The 24661-nt window shown below is 48.5% G+C and overlaps 1 protein-coding gene across 1 annotated transcript in view; it reads left to right on the forward strand.

Annotated features, from left to right (window-relative positions):
• Positions 1-7781, forward strand: part of prkcsh (PRKCSH beta subunit of glucosidase II) — a 76090-nt gene extending 68309 nt beyond the window's left edge. The window contains exons 15-17 of the mRNA XM_085971673.1: positions 2172-2271; positions 3679-3843; positions 6321-7781. Coding sequence (XP_085827799.1) covers positions 2172-2271; positions 3679-3819 — 241 coding nt within the window. The 3' untranslated portion in view covers positions 3820-3843; positions 6321-7781. The remainder of the gene's footprint in view (positions 1-2171; positions 2272-3678; positions 3844-6320) is intronic.
• Positions 7782-24661: the final 16880 nt, after the last annotated feature.

The following is a 24661-nucleotide window of genomic DNA, read 5'->3' on the forward strand; positions in this document are numbered from 1 at the left end:
AAACTAAAACTAATCCCAATGCCCTTCTCTCTCCTTGCAACCCTATACCTTACTCTGTTTCAATTTTTAATGCTTCGCATTGTGAGCCTTCATCGGAACTGGGAAGTGCCTTCACGTATCCTCCTTTCAGGCGCCAGTGCACCTGCTGTCTGTTTCCAACATTTTCTATTGTGTTATTTCTCCTTGTCTAGTGGTGTCGGGATGTTTAGGCTGAGATCCCCACCCCCAGCCCTTCCTTCTCACAACTGAATTATTCACATAGCTACAGGCTGCACAGTTTGATTTCGGGCACTCGAGGGACAGAATTGCTTTGGTTCCAGTGAATAGTAAACGTGTTAAGTGAAGATTTATTCCGGTTGGTAGTTGTAAACTTGTTCAGTGTTGCTCCACTTGGTGAACTTAGGAACACTTCCCCGCTGCTGTCCCTGAACACCAGATGAGGCAAGTTTTGTCTGCTCGTTTTAATTTTTTCAAATTTTCTCACCTCTCTCAACTGCAGTGGCTTCGTGCTTGGAAAATGGGTTCACAGAAGCTGGCTGTGCTCTGGTATTATATCCAAGTGGTCATTTTTCATGTGCGGGAGAAATGTTGAATGCCAACATGCCACTTGCCCATGGAATAATCATCATCTTCTTAGGCAGTCCCTCGGAACTGAGGATGACTTGCTTCCACATTAAAAATGAGTTCTCAAGTAAATGATGAGTCCAATGCGGGACCTACAGTCTCTGTCACAGGTGGGGCGGGTGGGTGGGGTGCTTGGGTTGACGTGCGCTGCCTGCGCTTGGCTTCCGCTTGCTCCCGGTGAAGAGACTCGAGGTGTTCGGCGCCTTCCCGGATGCTTCTCCTCTGCTTTGTGCGGTCTTGGGCCAGGGATTCCCAGGTGTCGGTGGGGATGTTGCACTTTTTCAAGGAGGCTTTGAGGGTGTCCTTGAAGTGTTTCCTCTGCCCACCTGGGGCTCGCTTGCCGTGTCGGAGCTCCGAGTAGAGCACTTGTTTTGGGAGTCTCGTATCGGGCATGCAGACGAATGTATTTTAGGTGGAACCAGTCCTGCCATTGTCCGACACACGTGTGCACCTTCCAGCAGCAATAACTGCTTATGTTTAAACCCACCCCCACCTCAACCCCTAGCTCGGGGGCATTGAGACAAGATGCAGCGCATCGGCGATCAGCTAACTGAGCTCAGACCAAGATTGGATCTAGAACCTTGAGGCCTGTATGGCCCAGTACCAGATGTGGTGCATTTACCCAGTCAATCTTTGGGGAAAGCTTCATCTTGTTAGGTTTGCATTCCCTTGAGTATAGAAGATTAAGGGGTGATCTAATTGCGGTGTTTAAAACAGGAGTTGATGGGGTAGATGGAAAGAAACTATTTCCTCTGGTGGGGTGAGTCCAGAACAAGGGGGCATAATCTTAAAATTCGAGCTTGGCCATTCGGGGGTGCCTGCCGACCTACATTGGCTCCCCGGTCTGATAACGCCTCGAGTTTTAAAAATTCTCATTTTTTTGAAATCCCGCCTCGCCCCATCCCTATCTCTGTAACCTCCTACAACTCTCGGAGATCTCTGCGCTCCTCCAATTCTAGCCTCATGTGCCTTCCAGATTTTTAATCGCTCCACCATTGGCGGCTGTGCATTCACAGGCTCTACAATCTCCCCCCCCCCCCCCCCCCCATAACCTCTACCATTCTCTACCGCTCTCTCCATTAAGATGCTCCTTAAAACCTACCCCTTTGACCAAGCTTTTTGTCACCTGTCCTAATATCTCCTTATATGTGGCTTGGTGCTAAATTTTGTTTGATAATCGCTCCTGTGAAGCGCCTTGGGCCGTTTTACTACGTTTAAAGGTGCTATATAAATACACGTTGTTGATGTCAGGAAGCAGTTCACACAAAGGGTAGTGAAAATCTGGAGCACTCCTTGGCCAATTGAAAATTTCCAAGCTCGGATGGGTAGATTTTTGCTCAGCAAGAGTATTGAAGGACATGGAACTAAGGCGGTTAAATGGAGTTGAGATACAGATCAGCCATGATCGAATTGAATGGCAGAACAGGCTTGAGCGGCTGAATAGCCTACTCCTATTCGTGTGTTCCAATGTTAATTTAGTTAATTTTGCAACAAGCACACTTATGATGTTGGAATGTATTAATAACTTTTTTTGTGTGTGCTTGCAGCTTGTGGGGTTCCTGGGCTGGACCAGAAAGCAATAAGTTTAGTTCGATGAAGTATGAACATGGTACTGGCTGTTGGCAGGGGCCCAACAGATCCACTTTGGTAAGTGCATCTAGATTTGTAATTGTGCAACACAGTGGATAGTTTGTTGTCGCGTGCGTGCGTGAGAAACAGAAGATGCAGGTGATTCTTTCGGCAGTAATTTTGTTGCAAGTCCAGGTTAGGTGTCGTTACGGCTCAGTTGATGGCACTTGGCTCTGAGGTGGAAGGTCATGGGTACAAGTCCCACACCATTACTTGAGCATATAATCCAGGTTGCTGCCTCAGTGCAGTACTGAAGGATATCTGCATTGACTGAGGCGCTGTCTTTTAAGATGAGACATTAAACCAAGGCCCCCGTCTGTTCAGATGGACGTAAAGGATCCCGTGGCACTTTTTCCAAAGAAGATACCACAGGGAGTAGTTGAGGCAAATAGCATAGATGTATTTAAGGGGAAGCTAGATAAGTACATGGGGAAGAGAGGAATAGAAGGTTATGCTGATGGGGTGAGATGAAGTATGGTGGGGGGTGGCTCGTGAGGAGCATAAACGCCGACATAGACCAGTTGGGCCAAATAGCTTGTTTCTGTGCTGTGAACTTGAAGAGCAGGGAATTTCCTAGTGCCCTGGCCAACATTTCTCCCTCAATCACTCATTGCTGTTTTGCGGTACAGGAAACTCTTTGGTATCCGGCACCGACAGGACCGGCGTGTTGCCGGTTGATCAAAAATTCCGGATGGCAGAGAGGGTTATCTACCGAGGCTATTTTTAACAAAGAAAAATAAAAAAATCAAGGAATGTGCAGTATACAGTAATTGGGCACTCACCTACAGAATGTTGTGTTAAATGGATGGTGGAAGATGCTTGATTAAGTACAGTCCTGCCAGTTGAGGGTAATGCAATGTAATGACTACCAGCAGCGTGGGAGACACACAGCACCCCTGTAAAATGGCGGATCAGAAGAGACTACCGGCAGCGCGGGAGAGTCAGACTCCTGTTACAGGGGTATTGAGGTGTTCCGACTTCCGACAGTGCCAAGAAGCCGAGTAGTGGCAGTTTGGAGAACTACCCCCACTGACTAACTCGGCCACCGCGGGAGACTCGGACTCGGCAACATTTCTGGTTATTGAGGTGTTGTTTTCGGAGCGAGAATTTTGCCGGTTACTAGAGAATTCCGGATATTTGGGTGCCGTTTAAACGAGAGTTTCCTGTACCTTGCTGTGCACAAATTAGCTCCGACAGTGCAGCCCTTGCTCCGTAATGAATTCAAGTATCAACCTCCGCTATGTGCTTAAGTTGTGGTCACGGGCTTGAACCCGTGCATGACCACCTGACCCAGAGATGAGAGTGCTACCACTGAGCCCATCTGACACCAAAATGGAGGCAACAAATGCATAAAAAGTGCAAGCTAGTTTAACCTTTAACCTGGCTGAAGGAGCATGGCTTTAATATCATTTCAATTGCTAACAGGTTAAGTTGTCTTGTGGCAAAGAGACTGCTGTGTTATCCACGTCAGAGCCCAGCCGCTGTGAATACCTGATGGAGTTTTCGACACCAGCCCTTTGCCAGGAGGAAATGGATGAAGGAGGCTCAGACCATGATGAACTGTGAGAATCGGGCAAGTGGGCATAACAGGTGAGCCAGGCGCCCCTCGCACGGACGTTGAATTCCGATTGTGTTCTTCCTGCACCCATTTCCCTTCCCAGGACCATTTTGTTCATGTACTTATCCCCTTTATCATTGCTGTTGTTAAGCAGGCTGTTAGGCCTTTGAGAGCAGTTCAGTGTCGCGGCTTCCTCCGTGATGGGAACAGGCTTGTGAGCGAGGTGCGGTCAGCAACGTGCAGCCTTGCTAAACGCAAGACTTCCGAGATTAAAACCGTGCTGCTTAACGTTCAGCCATTTCAACCAAAACATATGCAGCAGCCCTGTCAGCTCAGAGAGAACAGTCAGGGTATATCCTGTATAAGAACATAAGAAGAAGGAGCAGGAGTAGGCCATACGGCCCCTCGGGCCTGCTCCGCAATTCAGTAGGATCAGGGCTGATCCGAACCTAGACTCACGTCCACTTCCTTGCCCTCTCCCCGTAACCCCTAATTCCTTTATCAGCTAGGAAACTGTCTATCTCCATTTTAAATTTATTTAATGTCGCAGCTTCCACAGCTTTCTGAGGTAGCAAATTCCATAGATTTACTACCCTCTTGAGTGAAGAAGTTTCTCCTCATCTCAGTTTTGAAAGGGCAGCCCCTTATTCTAAGATTATGCCCCCTAGTTCTAGTCTCACCCATCAGTGGAAACATCCTCAGCGCATCCACCCGATCAAGCCCCCTCACAATCTTATATGTTTCGATAAGATCGCCTCATTCTTCTGAATTCCAATGAGTAGAGGCCCAACCTACTCAACCTTTCCTCATAAGTCAACCCCCTCATCTCTGGAATCAACCGAGTGAACCTTCTCTGAACTGTACTTGACTATCAATATAAAGTTACACCAATACATCTCCCTCCTCAATAGAAATTAAACCTAAATAGGAACAATTAAGTAAGAGCAACTATAACGTGCAACAATTCTAGTATGACCAGTTCAAAGTTACTGAAAGACAAAAGTTGTTGTCTTGCGGTTTTGCCACTTGTGATAGCACGGACGTTGAATTCCGATTGTGTTCTTCCTGCACCCATTTCCCTTTCTAGGACCATTTTGTTCATGTACTTATCCCCTTTGTCATTGCTGTTGTTAAGCAGGCTGTTAGGCCTTTGAGAGCAATTCAGTGTCGCAGCTTCCTCCGTGACGGGAACAGGTCACCATTACCTGCCTCAAATGATGGATGGTAGGGGAAACAATGGGGAAGTAGGAGGGAAAGCAAGAGAGAGTGCTTTTATGCTGTATGTACTAATGGCATTCTGCTTAACAACTGCTAAGCACGCTACAGATAGCACATTTGTTGTAGTGGGGAAACACTATCGAGTACTTTCCGACTGTGCGCAATGGGGAGACCTGAGTGACTGCATTTCTGATCTGTTCTTGTAACTTAATTGGCCAAAAAGTTGCATCGGCCAGAGGGTGTGAAGCAGCCACTTGCCTGATACTCAGCCTGGTATTCAGTGAACAGAGAGTAAAGGATCGTACATATTAAATTCAGTATATGATCTTTCAGTTATGTAACACTGCTTCGAATCTGAAATTCTTAATGGATAAGTGGACTACAAGAACATAAGGTATGAAATGAGAGAAGGCAATTGGGCACATGAACTGTACTTGTACAAAAGCAAAATACTGCGGATGCTGGAAATCTGAAATAAAAACAAAATGCTGGAAATGCTCAGCAGCTCAGGCAGCATCTGTGGAGAGAGAAACCGTTAATGTTTCAGGTCGGTGACCTTTCGTCAGAATGGGACTTGTAGTTGGATGTAGCGTAGACTCTTCTCTGAAATGTCTCGCAAAATGTAGGATGCAGGTCTGTGCTGATGTACCCAATTTCCCAGTACAGGAAACTCTCGATTTACCGGCACCTAAATAACCAGAAATCTCTGTTAACCGGCAAAATTCAGGAGTAGGTTCAGGTAAGTTTTACTTCATATTAGTGGCCGTTCCTGGATCTGTGGCTGTGTAACTGGGATTTGTGCACTTGTTGCTAAGCAACAGGGACGCTTGGTCTGTGGCCGGAGTTCCTGCACATGTTGCTAAGCAACAGGGAAGCCTGGATTTGTTGCTGTGTACGGGGCTCTCGTACCTTTTAACTATACCTCTCTGTAATCCGGACTTTTTGATAAACCGGCACCACGCCGGTCCCGTTGGTGCTGGATAATAGAGTTTCCTGTATTCCCAATCCTGGCCATTCTATTTTAAGGGGTGCATTACAGACCGCCCCAAAGGGAGGGAGGGAGACAGGGAAAATCTGCACATGTGGCAGCCACTGTCGGCGTCACACCTACCTACCTGGCTGGCTGGCTTGAGCAGCCTTGGACAGATTAGCATCTGATCCTGCCAACTGGGGAAGACGGTGTGCACTGGATGATGGGAACAAACCAATTTAGACAAGTTTTGAAAGAAAAAAAAAATTCTAATTTCTTCTGCATTGATTTCTGAATGATATTTTTTTCTTCCCTGTGTAGGTTGATGGAACCTCTTTGTGAAGAAACGGACGGGATGAATCTGGTGGGGCCTGCAGCACTGTTAACCCAGCGGGCACCTTTTTCCTTCAGACTAGTTTCCTTTTTTAATTGAAGCCCTCCCCAATGGGCAGTTTTCCGAAATGATGGCCTTTGTTCCCAGAACATTTGGTGAGCTCCCCCCCTCCATCACTGGTTACTTGGGCACTAAATCGCAACTCTACAAATCTCTTGTCTTTAACGACACTGTATTTCTCTTCTCTTCTCCCCTCCACTTCCCAGATCTACGAAGCACAGTAGCTCAGGCTTGGTACCCAATCTCGGCCAATATGCTACGCTTCAGTGAAATAAAGTTGAAATTTTTCTAAGACTTGATTATAAAATTTTAGAGGAGAAAAATCAATGGGGCTGATTGGAGCTGTTGTATGTGCAGTTGGCTATCGGTGTTCCTGTGAAGGAGTCGTAAGTCACCTTTTTAAAAAGAAAATCTAGTTCGGGTCTGGGCTCGAGATTGCGTGCATGCTGCTTCCTCAGCCTAGTCATAGTTTATGAAGAATGTTCTTCCTTTCTTCTCTCTCACCGCCTCCCCCCTGCCCCCCAAGAAGGCAGGTCCCACAATCTATTAATGTTAGAAAAATCCTAAATGTGAAAGTACTGAAATGATATCATAACCAACTAATATCTTTGTTGAAATGGTTTAATTTTGTTTTGACAGTTTTCTTCAACCCCCCCCCAATTTCTCTTTTTTTTTTAATAAATGCTCGGAACCTCGCAGTCCTCCCTCGATGGGAGACCGTGGCAGTTTGGGTGACCAGTTTCTCTAACAGATGTCCGTGTCGCTCAGTACTCAGCTGGCTGGATTCAGGCAGAGTGGAACCGATTTCCAGGGGTTTTTTTTTTTCCTTCCGAGAGGCAAATATCTCGAGTTTTTCTTTTGCCTCTTTGCTCTTCTATAATGACAGTGGTACCCAGAAGGTATATGCCACTTGAGAATTTGTAATAAATGGGTTGCCTTGTGTAGCAGTTAACGCTCTGATCTTACAGCCTAGTGGGTTTTGGTCTTGTTGATTTGCTGCTCAGTTGTTGCTTCCCACATGGCTCACTGTGTCCCTCTTCCCTCCCAACCAGTCTATCGAGGCAAATCTGATTCAAGCGCGCACACGCAGGAGTCCCCAGTTGCACCTTTTATTGAACTCGAGTCAAACCCAGCTTTTGTATCCCTTCCCGTGTCTGTGACCAAACAATCGTGTCTTAAAAATTTTTGAAATAGGATCATTGTATTTTTTTATCAGACGTCTTTCCAGAGGTGACCAAACATTGCCAGTTGTTCCCCCTACAGCGCCTGTCTGTCCTGTCAGCTGTTTACAATCACGTGCTGCCACGATCTAGTAACATTGCACAGCGTTCAGTGAATACCAAATGGTGACAAAAAGAAAATAAACTGGTGGATGGAGCTGGAATGAATAGTGTGTGTTTTGCTTGTTTCTTTCTCTCTCGTCTTGATAGCATATCTTCATCAGTGGGATCAGTAAAGCCTCGTTTGCAAGTACAGGCAGTGTTGCCGACCCAAACGATTGAACAGGCCTTCACTTATTAGATTGGAGAGGCACCAGGCCATGCTAGACTTAAAGGAAATGTCATTAATAGTTTTGGACAGCATCCAGGAACTAGAGGCGGAACTTGCGCCGACTGGCGCTCTTCTGGGCCATTTATTACTCTGTTCACGTTACCGCAGAGGCCACTGACGGCAAGCACAGGTTGGTGTCAGCTTGGCAAAGTAAATGAGGCAGCCTTGCTGTCTCTGGAGATTCTGAGGCTAATGAAAAGAGATGATCACTGTGGATGCCTCCAGAGGTAGCACCAACCCTTATTCCCAGGCGTTGCAGCACAGCACAGCCTGCCTGTACAGGCCAGTCAAACAGTTTTCCACTTGATCTTTTTATTTTATTCGTTCCTGGGATGTGGGCAAGGCCAGCATTTATTGCCCATCCCTAATTGTCCTTGTCAAGGTGGTGATGAGCCGCCGCCTTGAACCGCTGCAGTCCGTGTGGTGAAGGTGATGTTTTTCGGAGCAATTTGGTACAACTGAGTGGCTTGCTGGGCCATTTTTAAGGGCAGTTAAGAGTCAACCGCATTGCTGTGGGTCTGGAGTCACATACAGGCCAGACCGGGTAAGTCGGCAGGTTTCCTTCCCTGAAGGACATCAGTGAACCAGATGGGTTTTTACAACATGGTCACTGACGTAAGAAAACTACTAGGCACTTGGTCAGAGTATTAAACAAGGCTTTAATCGACTGTTTCACAACATGGAAGTCTAGTTATCCTTCACTAGTTCCTGTTTACAAAATGTTCCTGAGCAAGCTGGGCCCGTGCCCGAGTATTTATACTCTCCCTGGACAGCGCCACCAGCAGGCCGCCCAGTATATTTCCTAAGTCCTTTCTACATAAATGGCACGATTTATGTCGGTCACCTTTACTGACACTAGTATTTCCCCCCCCCCCCCCCCCAAATCAGATTTATTTGATTAACTGAATTTAAATTTGAACAACTGTCTCCGGATCCTTAGTCCAGGCCTCTGGATTACAAGTCCAGTAACATAACCACTGTGCTACCAAGACCCTCATATACCACTATTGTCCAATAGAAATTTCTGACTAGTCACAGGTGTGGCTGCAGCATCACTGTTATAGCCACACGCAGTAATTTTAGTGGAAAACTCATTACATGCACTCGTACAATGCCGATAATACATGTGTATCTTTACTTAACCAACGTATCACCATTCAGTAACCAAGGAATTAAAGCACTCAACAATGAAAGAGCGCTTGCCCACTGCTTTAGGTCTCTCCTTTTTACCAACAAAGGTTGAAGTACACCCACACATGCATACGAACAAGTATTGAGATCACATGCCTAAGAGGATTTTATTTTCAAATTGGAAATGCCATGAGCCACACCTGGATTCCCAATTATAGCCAAGGTATTGGACAGCGCGGTTCTATATGTACTACCCTGTCATTGAGAAAGGCGTGACAACCAGCAACAAACTTGCAAATTGCAGCTTCAAAACTGAGCGGCAACCCGTGCATGTGTAGCTTTTCTATTCTGCTGTCCAATGTAAATGGGCAGTTTCTGTTGCAGAAGGAATCCGAGGCGCTACTGGTCCACTTCATGAAGTGGTTTTGCATGGCTGGGATCAGGAAAATATTGGTTGCAGTATGTATTAAAAAAAACCCGACTCTGCATATTCAACATTACACCATCAGAACATAGAGGGTACTTAGAACATAGGAATGGAAGGAGGCCATTCAGCCCCTCGAGTCTGTTCTGTCATTCAATTAGATCACAGTTGATCTGTATCTTAACTCCATTTATCTGCTTTAGTTCTGTAACCCTCAATACCCTTGCATAACAATCAATCACTCAATTTTGAAATTTCCAATTGATCTAGCCTCAACAGCTATTTGGGGGAAGAGTTCCAAATTCCCACCACCCTTTGTGATTCCTGACATCACCCCTGAATGGCCTGACTCTAATTTTAAGGTTATGCCGTCTTTTGTCCTGATTTCTTCCCATGAGAGCGAATAGTTTCTCTCTAATCTACCCTATTGAATCCTTTAATCATCTTAACCACCTCAATCTTCAAACCTAGTCTCTGCAACCTGTCCTCATAATTTAGCCCAGGTATCATTCTGGTGAATCTGCACTGCACCTCCTTGACGGTCTGTCTGCACCATAATTGGAGATTTCCGTATACTTTTCTCCAAAGTTACCACAAAGACAAGGAGTTGGGGTTGATTGCGACGCTCTGTAATGGCGATTGCTACTCTGGTATTCCCATCTTTGCTTCCTGGAGATTTAACCCTCGGCTTCGCCTTAAATCATTTGCACCGCTGTCGCTAACCGTTCCCTTCCCAGGTTTTTGGGGGCTGGAAACCATTAATAATTTTCTCAGCTGAGGTTTCCCAAGGTGTAAGTTGTAAATTGGCAATGATTGCAGCTGTTGCTAAGGGGATTTTAACAGCACCTCTCCAGAAAACTACTCATTTTTGCCATTGCGTCAATGTTAGTTATCCCATGGGGCCATCCATAGTAGAGAAAACAATTCAGTTACCTTGGGTACTTGATGTCCTTCTACGAACAGAGGATGTGCCATTAGCAGAGTGTAAGAGAACCAAAATTAGTACAATATAGGTTTGCATGTAACACAGGATGTGCATTAGCAGAATAGGTTTGCATATGTTTTGTAATAATCACCAAAAGTCCACAGAGCTGTGAAATAAATTGAGATGGTATTTTTTCCTGAAAGTACTGAGATGGTGGGTACCACCCCCACCCCCTCTGGTACCTCAGCCAAGTGGCCATTCGCTGAGAGTGTCAACAGGCTATTACCACGGAAGCCATCAACTGCGGATGGTCCTTTCCTCATTTGACGTGCGCGCACCCCCACCCGCACTATTCAGCAGGGGATCACCAGACAGTGATCCCAATCGGCAACCTTAGTTCTGTTCCCCTTCTTCCCCCCACCAAAGCATCTATGAACCTCTTCCTTCTCCCCAGCTCACGGTGCTGAGGCCGGTTGTACTACCCCGTTTTACATCTGTTAACTGAACATAGACTGGGGATCAAACCTGGGACCTTCTGATCTGCATAGCTTTTAAAAAATAAAAAAAAATTCAGGTTGCATTAGTTGCTTTCACATTAGCCTAAACAGTCAATAATACGCATATCCGTGACGTTTCTAAGGTTCAATATCTTAACTTCTTACTTTTGCACTATAAGCTGGTGTTTTTCCCCTTCACTGGTTTTAATAACACTGAAAATTTTTCAGTGTTGCTATAGATGGTTCTCGGTAGTTTTCCCGTTTCCTTACAAGTTCCTCCTCTTCCTCATCTACCTCCTGCCCCTTTGACCACATCATCACCCAGTCTTGGGTGAGCCACAATTTCTTCGAGTTAAAACATTAGGAAAGTTTAAGGTTATCATCTTCGGCCCCTGCCACAATCTCCCTATCCTCACCGCCGGTTCCATCCCCGCCCCCCCCCCCAACTCAGTCATTGCCTCGGGTTGAAACAACCTCACTGTCCAATGTGGCGCCGAGCTGAGCTCCCAATATCTTCTCCATCACAAAGACTGCATACTTCAACCTCCGTAACATCTGTCAATCTGCCCCCGCTTTCAGCCCATCTACTGCTCCAACTCCCATCCATGCCTTTGCCACTTCCAGACTTGACTATTCCAATACCCTGCTGGCCTCCCACCTACCACCCTCCACAAACCAGCTTATCCAAAACCGTTGGCCGTATCCTGTCGAGTCCTACTCGCCCGTTACCATCGTCTCGCTGGCCAAAGTTGGCTCCTAATTTAAAATTCTTGTCCTTGTGTTTAAATCCCTTAATGGCTTCTCCCATTCCCTATTTCTGAACTTTGCGTTCCTCTGATGCTGGTCTCTTGTGCCATCCCCCTACGCCCCAACATTGGCAGCCGTGCCTTTAGAAATCTTGGTCCTACGCTCTGGAATTCCCTCGCCTCTAACACCCTCTTTAAAACCCGCCTCTTTGACCAAGCTTTTAATCACCCCTTCTAATATCTCCTTTTGCTGGGTGTCCACTTTGTTGGATTATGCCTCTGTAGCGCGCCTCTATTCTACATTACTGGTGTTCTATAAATGCAAATTGTTGTTATCTCACTTTGGGTAGGAATGTCATGTAGTATTTGCCAGCCGGCCTGTTGCTACTCTGCCCCTCCCCTCCCCATATTCCAGAAACGCATCAGAAACATAGAAAGATAGGAGCAGGAGTAGGCCATTCGGCCCCTCGAGCCTGCTCCGCCATTCAACGAGATCATGGCTGATCATCCAAATTCAGTACCCTGTCCCTGCCTTCTCCCCATATCCCTTGATCCCTTTAGCCTTAAGAAATATATCCAACTCCTTCTTGAATATATTTAATGAATTGGCCTCTACTGCCTTCTGTGGTAGAGAATTCCACAGGTTCACCACTCTCTGGGTGAAGAAATCCCTCCTCATCTCTGTCCTAAATGGCTTACCCCTTATCCTTAGACTGTGACCCCTGGTTCTGGACTCCCCGACCATCGGGAACATCCTTCCTGCATCTAGTCTGTCTAGTCCTGTTAGAATTTTATAAGTTTCAATGAGATCCCCTCTCATTCTTCTAAACTCCAGCGAATATAAGCCCAATCGACCCAATCTCTCCTCATACGTCATTCCTACCATCCTAGGTATCAGCCTGGTGAATCTTCGCTGAACTCCTTCCAGGGCAAGGACATCCTTCCTCAGATAAGGCGACCAAAACTGCACACAATACTCAAGATGTGGTCTCACCAAGGCCCTGTACAACTGCAGCAAGACATCCTTGTTCCTGTACTCAAACCCTCTCGCTACGAAGGCCAACATACCATTTGCCGCCTTAACCGCCTGCAGAGAATTGAAAGAAATGTTCTAATTGAACTGAGGCCATTATTTTTTTCCCCCCACTTCAGCTCTATTTTCCATTTCAGCTGCCTCTGCATGATTAGCTGGTGTCAGTATTGTGAGATAGACTTTTTCATTGTGTAGAACAGCAAGCTGTCTACTTGCTGGGGGAGGATTCTTGAGCAGTCTCTTCTGGGAGGCAACACAAAGGCCAGTTCAACCATTTCCTGAGCGCCCGCCACCCCACCCCCCCCACCACTATTATTCCGTCATTGTTCCTGTTCAACATCTGTAGAAATGTCTCTCCGCACCTTGAAGCTGCAACACACTGCTGGGGTCACTGGTTTCTGTCATAGAGTGGATCTGGGCATCAGTATGTACCGAGTATCTGTTTGCACTGATTCTCTCACCCAGTGGAGGCTAGGGTTGCCATCCCTCCATGATTGGCCTGGAGTCTCCAGGAGATGAAGATTAATTTCCTGGATGTTGCTGCAAGCATGTCGGGAGAAAAATAGTGAAAAAGACTTACATTTATATTGCAAGCTCTCACAAAACGGCAATGTGATGATGACCATAATTTTTCTTTTGCGATGTTGATTGAGGGACAAATATTGACCAGGACACCAGGGATAACTCCCCCCTGCTCTTCTTTGAAATAGTGCCATGGGATCTTTTACATCCACCCGAGAGAGCAGACGGGGCCTCGGTTTAACGTCTCATCCGAAAGACGGCACCTCCGACAGTGCGGCACTCCCTCAGCACTGCACTGGAGCGTTAGCCTAGATTTTGTGCTCAAGTCTTAGGAGTGGGACTCAAACCCACAACCCTCTGACTCAGAGGCGCTTTAAAGAAAAATTTGTTATTTATTTTCTTTGAACAGGCCTGTTTAATAGTTATAAAAATATTGGCGATGGGGAAGAAGGCTGTTGGACTGACGGAATCAGCCAATTGGGGATTGAAGGGTCTTTGCTTTTCAATTGGCCATGGGCAGGCTGGGCACAGTGAGGATGTATGTGCTGGGCGACCAATGGTGGGAATGTGGGGGCGGGGCAGGAGGTCATGTGATGAAACTTTCAAGAATATATTCAGCCAGAGTTGGCAACCCCCGGTGGAGGCGATTAGAAAAAGCTTAGGAATGTCACAAACCTGAAATGGAAACAGAAAAAGCTGGAAATATATAAAAAATGAAAGCGCAAAATGCGTTGGCATTTCAGGCGGAGATCATTTGTCCGAATTATTCACAAACAGCTGGATAACAACCAGTATAGATTGGTTCAGTTGGTAGGACTCCTTGCTCTGAGTCAGAAGGTTGTGGGTTCAAGCCCCTCTCTAAGACTTGAGCCAATAGTCTTGGCCAACATTGCAGTGTAGACCTGAGGGAGTAACTTCTTTGGATACGATGTTTGCAGGAACGGGTGCTATGCAAAGCCCATATCCACTTGTGGGTTACAGGAATGGGTTTGCATAGCACCCGCTATGTGAGTTTGTTTTTTTTGTCCTTCCAGTTTCTTCCCTTCAAAGAGGCCTTCGGACCCACATATGATGGATATATGTTATAATGAATTAATGCTAGGAAAAAAAACCTGAAAGTGGCGATTAAACTGAAATCCCACCTGCCTCTTCTGGTGTTTCAGGTGGATGCGCAGCACTATTTCAAGATCAGCGAGTTCTCTCGGTATCACGTACAATATACAGCACAGACACAGGCCATTCGGCCCAATTAGTCCATGACGGTGTTTATGCTCCACGCGAGCCTCCTCCCCACTCTCTTCATCTAACCCCATCAGCATCTTCCTTTCTCCCTCATGTTTATTTAGCTTCCCCTTAAATGCATCTATAATATTTACCTGAACTGCACCTTGAGTATTGTGTGCAGTTTTGGTCGCCTTATCTGAGGAAGGATGTTCTTGCCATGGAGGGAGTTCAGCGAAGATTCACCAGGCTGATACCTGGGATGGCAGGAATGACATATGAGGAGAGATTGGGTCGATTGGGCTTATACTCACTGGAGTTTAGAAGAATGAGAGGGGATCTCATTGAAACTTATAAAATTCTAACAGGACTAGAAAGACTAGATGCAGGAAGGATGTTCCCGATGGTCGAGGAGTCCAGAACCAGGGGTCACAGTCTAAAGATAAGGGGTAAGCCATTTAGGACAGAGATGAGGAGGAATTTCTTCACCCAGAGAGTGGTGAACCTGTGGAATTCTCTACCACAGAAGGCAGTTGAGGCCAATTCATTAAATATATTCAAGAAGGAGTTAAATATATTTCTTAAGGCTAAAGGGATCAAGGGATATGGGGAGAAGGCAGGGACAGGGTACTGAGTTTGGATGATCAGCCATGATCTCATTGAATGGCAGAGCAGGCTCGAGGGGCCGAATGGCCTACTCCTGCTCCTATCTTCTATGTTTCTATGTAGTTCCACATTCTCTGGATAAAGAAGTTTCTCCTGAATTCCCTATTGGATTTATTCGTGACTATCTTATATTCATGGCCCTAGCTTTGGTCTCCTCCACAAGTCAACCCTGTCGAACCCTTTCATAATCTTGAAGACCTCTATCAGGTCACCCCTCCGCCTTCTCTCTTCTGAAGAAAAGAGCCCCAAGCCTGTTCAATCTTCCTTGATAGGTATCACCTCTCCGATCTGGTATCATCCTTGTAAATATTTTTTCCAGACCAGAACTGTGCAGTTGGTATCCTGACCCAACATTCTCCCTAAATCGACACCACCAAAAAAAAAACCCAGATTAACTGGTCTGTCATTATTTGTGGGATCATTCTTGCTGTGACCAAACTTTCGATTAACCGGCACCTAAATAACCGGAAATGTCGGTTAACTGGCAAAATTCAGGAGTAGGTTCAGGTAACTTTTATTACTTGCCTTGCTCCATGTGTTGCTGTGCAAGGGTGTGGCTGCAGCTGTTGCTAAGCTACAAAGACGCTTGCAACTTGTGGCCATTGTTTTGAACCTGTTGCTAAGCAATCGGGTTTGTTGCTTTATACGGAGCTCTCAGCTCCGTATCTTTTACTATAACGTTCGGTTATCCGGAATTTTTGATGAACCGGCAGCACGTCGGTCCCGTCGGTGCCGGATAAAAGAAAGTTTCCTGTACTGCATTAGGCTATATAAGTAACTGTAGTTCCTCGTAATTCAATATATGTGAAGTGCTTGAAGCTAATTCTGAGGCATGATCAGGCGGTTTATAAATGTAAATCTGTGGCGACGCCACCACTGGACATAATCCGCTCACGGCGGCATGGACAGTTTAAGCAGACACCCCCAGCCGGGGGCCCTTTCCTCCAGCAACTTGTTTCCCGCAGGGACAGGCTGCCGGGAGCACTTCCTGTCTGGGGAGTATATAAGTGGATGCGCGGGCTTTTCCAGTTCCTCTTTGCCATGAGGTAGAATAAAAGCAGTTGTGTTTTACTAGCTCTGGTCTCGACTCCCACGTTTGCCACGGTATCTCAACACTGGTGACCCCGACGCTCAGGACGAATCCTAAGCTAGCATGGCGGATACAAACGCAGCCACGGTTAAACTACCGGACTTTTGGGAGAACCTGGCCGAAGCCTGGTTCGTTCAAGCTGAGTCCAGATTCCGGCTGAAACACATTACAGTCGATGCCACAAAGTACGACTACCTCGTCTCCTCTCTCACCTACGCCACAGTCCCCAAGGTTTGGGCAGCGCTGCAGGATCCACCACCGGAAGGCAAGTACGAACATCTGAAGGCTGTGCTCCTTAAAAAATTTCAAACGTCCTCTTACCAGCGCAACTGCCAACTCCTTGACCTCCCCGGCCTTGGTGACGCTTCACCCTCGGATCTGCTTTCCCACATGCTGTCCCTCTCGGACGACAAAAACACCGGCGCCCTCTTTCGCACGCTTTTCATTCGGCAGCTCCCCGCCAGCATCCGCCCGCTCATTGTGGAGTCTGGCTCCATGGACCTGAATGACATAGCCGAAAAGGCCGACCGGCTACTCTCTGCACAGTCCGCTCGCGACGTCGCGCCCGACCTCACGGCAACGACCACGCGGTCTTCCCGGCCCACTAGGCCCGACCGCCCTACCACTCCGGGTCACTGCTACTACCACACCCGGTTTGGCACTAGGGCCCAACGCTGCACGCCACCGTGTACTTTCCAACCCCCACCCGCACCGGCCCCGCGATGGCCGCGGGGCAAAAGGGGCCTCTACTGTACGTCACCGACGACAGAACCAACCGCCGATTTCTGTGCGACACAGGGGCCCAGCACAGCATCACCCCCGCCTCCGCCCTCGAAATCCAACGCGGCACATGGGGTATCACGCTGGCCGCAGCCAATGGCTCTGACATCCGCACATATGGCACCCGCATGGTCACGCTCGACCTCGCGGGCCGCCGCTACCGCTGGGAGTTCCTCACAGCCAAGGTCCTCTGCCCTCTCATCGGCGCCAACTTCCTACGCGCCCACGGCCTCCTTGTCGACATTCCGAGGCACCGCCTCGTCGACATCAACACTATGGCCCCCATCCCCGGCGCGTTCACCCCGGCCCGTTCGGCCGGCCTGACGACCTACTGCCTCGCCAGAGCCACGGACGACTACTCGGCACTCCTAGCCGAGTTTCCCGCCCTCACTAACCCGACCTTTTCGGCCAAAGCCGCCAAACACGGTGTGGAGCACTATCTTCCCACCACCGGCCCCCCAGTTTCTGCCCACGCCCGCAGACTCAACCCGGCCAAGCTGGAAATCGCGCGGGCCGAGTTCACCACCATGGAACAACTCGGCATCATCCGCCGCTCCAGCAGCCCTTGGGCCTCGCCCCTCCACATCGCCCCTAAGCCCGGCGGAGGCTGGCGCCCTTGCGGGGACTACCGCCGCCTCAGCGGCGCCACCACCCCCGACCGATACCCGGTGCCACACATCCAGGACTTCTCGGCCCGACTGGCCGGACGAACCGTCTTTTCCAAGGTCGACCTGGTGTGCGGTTACCACCAAGTCCCCGTACACCCCGCAGACATCCCCAAAACGGCCGTCATCACCCCATTCGGCCTGTTCGAGTTCCTGAGGATGCCCTTCGGCCTCAAGAATGCAGCCCAGGCTTTCCAGCACCTTATGGACTTAGTCCTCCGGGACCTGAACTTCCTATTCGTCTATCTAGACGACATTCTCGTGGCCAGCTCCTCCAAACAGGAACACCTCGAACACCTTCGCACCCTGTTCGGGCGCCTAGCCCAACACGGGCTCATCCTCAGCCCGGCGAAGTGCCAATTCGGCCTAACCGAGATCGATTTTCTCGGTCACCACATCACCCCTGCTGGGGCCGTCCCCCTGCCCAACAAGGTGCAGGCCGTCCAGCAATTCCCCCGCCCCACAACCATCAAGGGCCTCCAGGAGTTCCTTGGGATGGTGAACTTCTACAACAGGTTCATCCCCAGAGCTGCAGCCCTCATGAAGCCCCTATACGACTCCCTCTGAGGTAAATCCGGCAAGATGGACGTAGCCTGGACCACTGACACGTCAGCCGCCTTCGACGCCACCAAAAACGCGCTCGCCGACGCCAACCTGCTCGCGCACCCGAGGGCCGATGCCCGGGTCGCGCTCACCACCGACGCCTCTGACCACGCAGTCGGCGCCGTGTTCGAGCAGTGGGTCAATGGCGCGTGGCAGCCACTTGCCTTCTACAGCCGCCAACTGCGCCCCCCGGAGGTCAAATACTCCACTTTCGACCGCGAGCTTCTCGCGCTCCACCTGTCGGTCCGCCATTTCAGGTTCCTCCTGGAAGGCCGCCCCTTCATCGCGTACGTGGACCACAAGCTGCTCACATACGCGATGGCCAAGCACACCGAACCCTGGTCCGCTAGGCAGCAACGCCAGCTCGCGGCCGTGTCTGAGTTTACTACTGACATCCAGCACGTCTCCGGTAGAGACAACGTGGTCGCCGACTGCCTTTCCCGTCCCGCCATCTGCGCGAATCACCTCGCGGTCGACTACGCGCAACTAGCAGCGGCCCAGCTCACGGGCCCAGACCTCCTCTCGGCGGCTACCAGCCTGCCAGGGCTACGCCTAGCCAAGGTCGCGCACGGGCCCGAAGCCACGGCAGTCACTTGCGACGTCTCACTCGGCCAACCCAGGCTGGTCGTCCCTGCAACCTGGCGCCGCCGCATCTTCGACGCGCTCCATGGGCTCTCCCACCCGGGTTCCCGCGCATCCGTCAAACTCCTCTCCCAGTGCTTCGTCTGGCGCGGCCTCAGCAGAGATGTTCGGACTTGGGCCACCTCCTGCCTCGCCTGCCAACGGGCTAAGGTACAGCTGCACACAAAAGCACCCCGGGAGACTTCGAGGTACCCAGCCGCCGCTTCGACCACGTACACGTCGACATCAGCGGTCCTCTGCCGCCATCGCAAGGCCAAACTTATCTCCTCACGATGGTCGACCGCTACACACGCTGGCCTGAGGCAGTGCCGCTGACCTCCACCACCACAGCCGACATCGCCAGGGCGTTCGTTAACACCTGGGTTGCGAGGTTCGGCGTTCCGGCCAACATAACCTCCGACAGAGGCGCCCAGTTCACCTCCGAACTCTGGACAGCCACAGCACGCAACCTCGGGGTGACGCTCCACCGAACCCCGGCGTACCACCCGCAGGCCAACGGGCTTTGTGAATGCTTCCACAGGTCGCTCAAGGCCTCACTCCGCGCCGGCCTGCAAGACAGTACCTGGACTGACCGCCTACCGTGGGTGCTACCAGGCCTACGCACCGCGGTCAAGGAAGACCTCCAGTCCTCGGCAGCGGAGTTAGTCTACGGACAACCGCTGCGCGTCCCAGGCGAATTCCTTCCGGAGGCTACCACGCCTTGGTCGGCCGAACAGCAGCGGCTCAACTCTTTCTCTTCCGCTCAGCAGTTCGCCCCACTTCCGGTCAACCGACACGGCGAACTCGCACCTCACGTCCCGCCAAATTTACAGCAGGCGCGCTTCGTCTTCGTGCGACACGACGCGCACCGCGGGCCCCTGCGACCCCCGTACGACGGACCGTACGAGGTACTACAAACCGGGGACAAGGTCTTCAAGCTGCGACTCGGCGACAGGGTCAACACAGTCTCCATCGACCGGCTCAAACCAGCACACACAGAACCAGGGGAACAGGTCCCCGTGGCCCGGCCTCCAACTAGAGGCCGTCCCGCCAGCAAGCCAGCACAGCCGGCGGCGAACCGCCCGGCCCCACCAACTAGACCGGCGACCACTCAGAGCCGCTGCGGCAGAACCATCAGACCACCGTCACGACTCGTCCACTCCTCCTAAGCGGATTCTGGGGGGAGCTCTGTGGCGACACGCCACCACTGGACATAATCCGCTCACGGCGGCACGGACAGTTTAAGCAGATGCCCCCAGCCGGGGGCCCTTTCCTCCAGCAACTTGTTTCCTGCAGGGACAGGCTGCCGGGAGCACGTCCTGTCTGGGGAGTATATAAGTGGATGCGCGGGCTTTTCCAGTTTCTCTTTGCCATGAGGTAGAATAAAAGCAGTTGTGTTTTACTAGCTCTGGTCTCGACTCCCACGTTTGCCGCGGTATCTCAACAAATCATTCATTTATCTCTATACTAATGACAATTTGGTGATTCAAATATGTGCATCTCTTTAAGACAAGTGGCTGTTGAATTTAAGTGACAATTTCTCCCTTTTGAAGCATTCCAGCCATTTTTGTTAAATAACACAAATCTGCACAAACGGTTTCAGGTTTTCACCTCCCTATTTTTCAGAAGTGCTGCTGCATTTGAAACGTGGTGTTTTAATTTTGAACAAAGCGTTTTTTGAGTTGCCTGCACCGCCGGCTGATTAAATTTGGATTAATGGCCTTCCTCCCCTTCCACGTGCAAAAAATGGCCCAGCAGGAATCTAACCCCACTTGAGGGCTGCTTTCAACCTGCTCCAACTTCCTACACAAGCTCGTGCCCTCCTTAGAGTTAATGAGCATCCTTCACTGGCTGACTGCAACATTGTCTAGTGATCAAAAGCGATGTGTTGAACGCCGCTTACTTGACACAGCAGTGATCCAGTAGTGGTAAAAGAAAGAAAATCAGGTGAGGTGAAAGGGTCCAGGTTCAAAAGTTTAGGGAAGAAGACAAAGGTAATGGAGAAGTAATGTTTCTGTGATTCGAAGCCTGGGTTTTAAAAGCCCATGGACTGTAGAAGGCAGGGAGGACTGTGGAAATTGAGGAGAGGTGCTGGGACTGAATGTGTTCGTGTAGGAGATGATGCGATGTGTCTTGATTTAAGTACAGTTAAGATGTCGGGGAAAATGTGTAAATACAATTAAACACACATTGCTTATAGTAAACTGAGGATATGCTGTTCTTATAATGATGAGAGTGTTAGAAAAAGAAAGACTTGCATTTCTAGAGCGCCTTTCACAACCACCGGATGCCTCAAAGCGCTTTACAGCCAATGAAGTACTTTTGAAGTAGAGTTACTGTTGTAATGTGAGAAATTATACCTGTACCAGTATGATTTGGGCAGATGCATGGCAAATGCAGTATAATGTGGATAAATGCGAGGTTATCCACTTCGGTGGCAAAAACAGGAAGACAGATTATTATCTGAATGGCAATAGTTTGGGAAAAGGGGAAGTGCAACGAGACCTGGGTGTCCTTGTGCACCAGTCGCTGAAGGTAAGCATGCAGGTGCAGCAGGCGGTTAAGAAGGCAAATGGTATGTTGGCCTTCATAGTGAGAGGATTCGAGTACAGGAGCAAGGATGTCTTGCTGCAGTTGTACAGGGCCTTGGTGAGACCACACCTTGAGTATTGTGTGCAGTTTTGGTTGCCTTATCTGAGGAAGGATGTTCTTGCCATGGAGAGAGTGCAGCGAAGATTCACCAGACTGATACCTGGGATGGCAGGGATGACGTATGAGGAGAGATTGGGTCGATTAGGCTTATATTTGCTAGAGTTTAGAAGAATGAGAGGGGATCTCATTGAAACTTATAAAATTCTAACAGGACTAGACAGACTAGATGCAGGAAGGATGTTCCTGATGGCGGGGGAGTCCAGAACCAGGGGTCACAGTCTATGGATAAGGGGTAGGCCATTTAGGACAGAGATGAGGAGGAATTTCTTCACCCAGAGAGTGGTGAACCTGTGGAATTCTCTACCACACAAGGCAGTTGAGGCCAATTCATTAAATATATTCAAGGAGGAGTTAGATATATTTCTTAAGGCTAAAGGGATCAAGGGATATGGGGAGAAAGCAGGGACAGGGTACTGAGTTTGGATGACCAGCCATGATCTCATTAAATGGCGGAGCAGGCTCGAGGGGCCGAATGGCCTACACCTGCTCCTATCTTCTATGTTTCTATACCTCATATTATCCTGCTTCTGAGGTGCAGCAATGTTTAAGTGGCCTGTTTGTCTCAAGACACAAGTTGCAATTGCTGAAAGTAGGCACATCCTAAGATTCATTGCTATCAGTAAGGGAAACTTCCAGATTGTCATTGAAAATTCCTGGCTCCATGATAGGAGGAACCAGCATAAAATGCAGGGCTTTCTTTCTGTCCTTCCTATATTTTTGACGCTATGTTGTCCTAAGTGATATTTGCTGGACTTTTTAATTAACATATAAAGAAAGACCGACCTACATTTCTATAGCGCCTTTCATGACCTCAGGACGTCCCATGTGCTTTACAGCCATTGAAGTACTTTTGAAGTGTAGTCATTGTTATAATGTAGGAAATACGGCAGCCAATTTGCACACAGCAAGCTCCCACAAACAGCAATGTGATCATGTAATTTTCCAAAACTCCCTGGACTCAGCAAAGGTCCCGGCAGATTGGAAAACTGCTAATGTAACACCCTTATTTAAAAAGGGTAGTAGGCAGAAGGCTGGAAACTATAGACCTGTTAGCCTAACATCTGTGGTTGGTAAAATGTTAGAGTCCATTATTAAGGAGACAGTAACGGGACATTTGGATAAACATAATTTAATAGGACAAACTCAGCATGGTTTCATGAAGGGGAAGTCATGTTTGACAAATTTGCTTGAGTTCTTTGAGGAAGTAACATATAGGGTGGATAATGGGGAACCAGTGGACGTAGTGTATTTAGACTTCCAAAAGGCATTTGACAAGGTGCCACACAAAAGATTATTGCTCGAGATAAAAAATCACGGGATTGGGGGTAATATTCTGGCGTGGGTGGAGAATTGGCTCTCTAACAGAAAGCAGAGAGTTGGGATAAATGGTTCATTCTCAGACTGGCAATCAGTAACTAGTGGTGTTCCGCAGGGGTCAGTGCTGGGTCCCCAACTCTTTACAATCTATATTAACGATTTGGAGGAGGGGACCGAGTGTAACATATCAAAGTTTGCAGATGATACAAAGATGGGAGGGAGAGTGATAGAAGATTTGAGGTTAGGATCAGATCAACCATGATCTTATTGAATGGTGGAGCAGGCTCGAGGGGCCGATTGGCCTACTCCTGCTCCTATTTCTTATGTTCTTATGTTTTTATGTACCAGATAATCTTTTTTTTAGTGATGTTGGTTGAGGAATAAATATTGGCCAGGACACCGGGCGGGGATAACTCCCCCTGCTCTTAGAAATAGTGCCATGGGATCTTTTTACGTCCACCTGAGAGAGCAGACGGGGCCTCAGTTTAATGTCTCATCCAAAAGTCAGCACCTCCAACAGTGCAGCACTCCCTCAGTATCAGCCACAACTTTCTGACTCCGAGTTAGAGTGCTATCAACTGAGCCACAGCTGACACTATATATGTATCATAAATAAATACAGTATATAAAAAAAAATAGAATAATTAATTAAATGAACTCGAAACCTACATAATAGTCGATGTTGAGATTTATTCTGTCTTAATTTTGTTTGGTAAAATCACCTGGCATTCACCTCTTTAACACTGATGAAACCTTGGAGCTGACAGTGAAAATATCCGGGGTTACAGCCTGTGATATTTCTCTAATTTCAGCTTGACTTTGCTTCCTCTTAAGGGGGACCCGGTAACTATTCCATCATGATTTATTTTCGTGCAAGAAATCATGGCTACTTACTTTTAAATCAGAATGAGTTTTTTAAGAATATACTAATTATCGCCTGAAATGGTACCTCTGCGTTCCCTCCTTTAGCGACTCTTCTACATGTGACGTGCTAATATCCTGGTTGTTCTTGAATTTCCTGGGCTGCCCTGTATCTGGCCCCTAGTTGAAGCTCGCACTGAGGCAATATCATCTACGAGCACAAAGTTTTGATCTGATTCTGACTGACCATGATGAACAGTTGACCCAACAAACTCTGAACAGGTGCTTGGACGGGGTTCAATGCTGTGACCCGTGAAATGGGCAACTGCAAGCTGGGATGTCTGGCCTGACTTTTGGACAAACCTAAGTACAATTATGATGAGTTTGCACAGATTCATAGCGAGGAGATTGCATTGAGTAGATTGATATATTAAAATCACATACCTTAAAAGCTAGACTGATAAATAGTCGGAGGATTTCCCACCGGGCCCCAGTTGCGGCCTCCTCTCCTGCTGCCAACTTCCCGCCCGTCAGGCCGTATTGGTCAATATATGTGAAGTGCTTGAAGATGATTCTGAGGCATGATCAGGCGGTTTATAAATGTAACTCATTCGTTTATCTCTCTCTATACTAATGAAAATTTGGTGATTCAAATATGTGCATCTCCCCTTTAAGACAAGTGGCTGTTGAAGTTAAGTGACAATTTCTCCCTTTTGAAGCATTCCAGCCATTTTTGTTAAATAACACGAATTTGCGCAAACGGTTTCAGGGTTTCACCTCCCGATTGGACGTGGCGGGGTTTGGGCGGGCCTCCTCGTTCCCGGTTCTCCGCCCGCTTCGGGGCTATGACACACTTTACCCGTTTCCCCCCACCCCACTTAAAATCTGGGCCGTGAGAGACTG

The sequence above is a fragment of the Somniosus microcephalus genome, chromosome 31, assembly GCF_052327205.1.
Source record: "Somniosus microcephalus isolate GS21.2 chromosome 31, FLI_Smic_1.0, whole genome shotgun sequence".
NCBI lineage: Eukaryota > Metazoa > Chordata > Chondrichthyes > Squaliformes > Somniosidae > Somniosus > Somniosus microcephalus.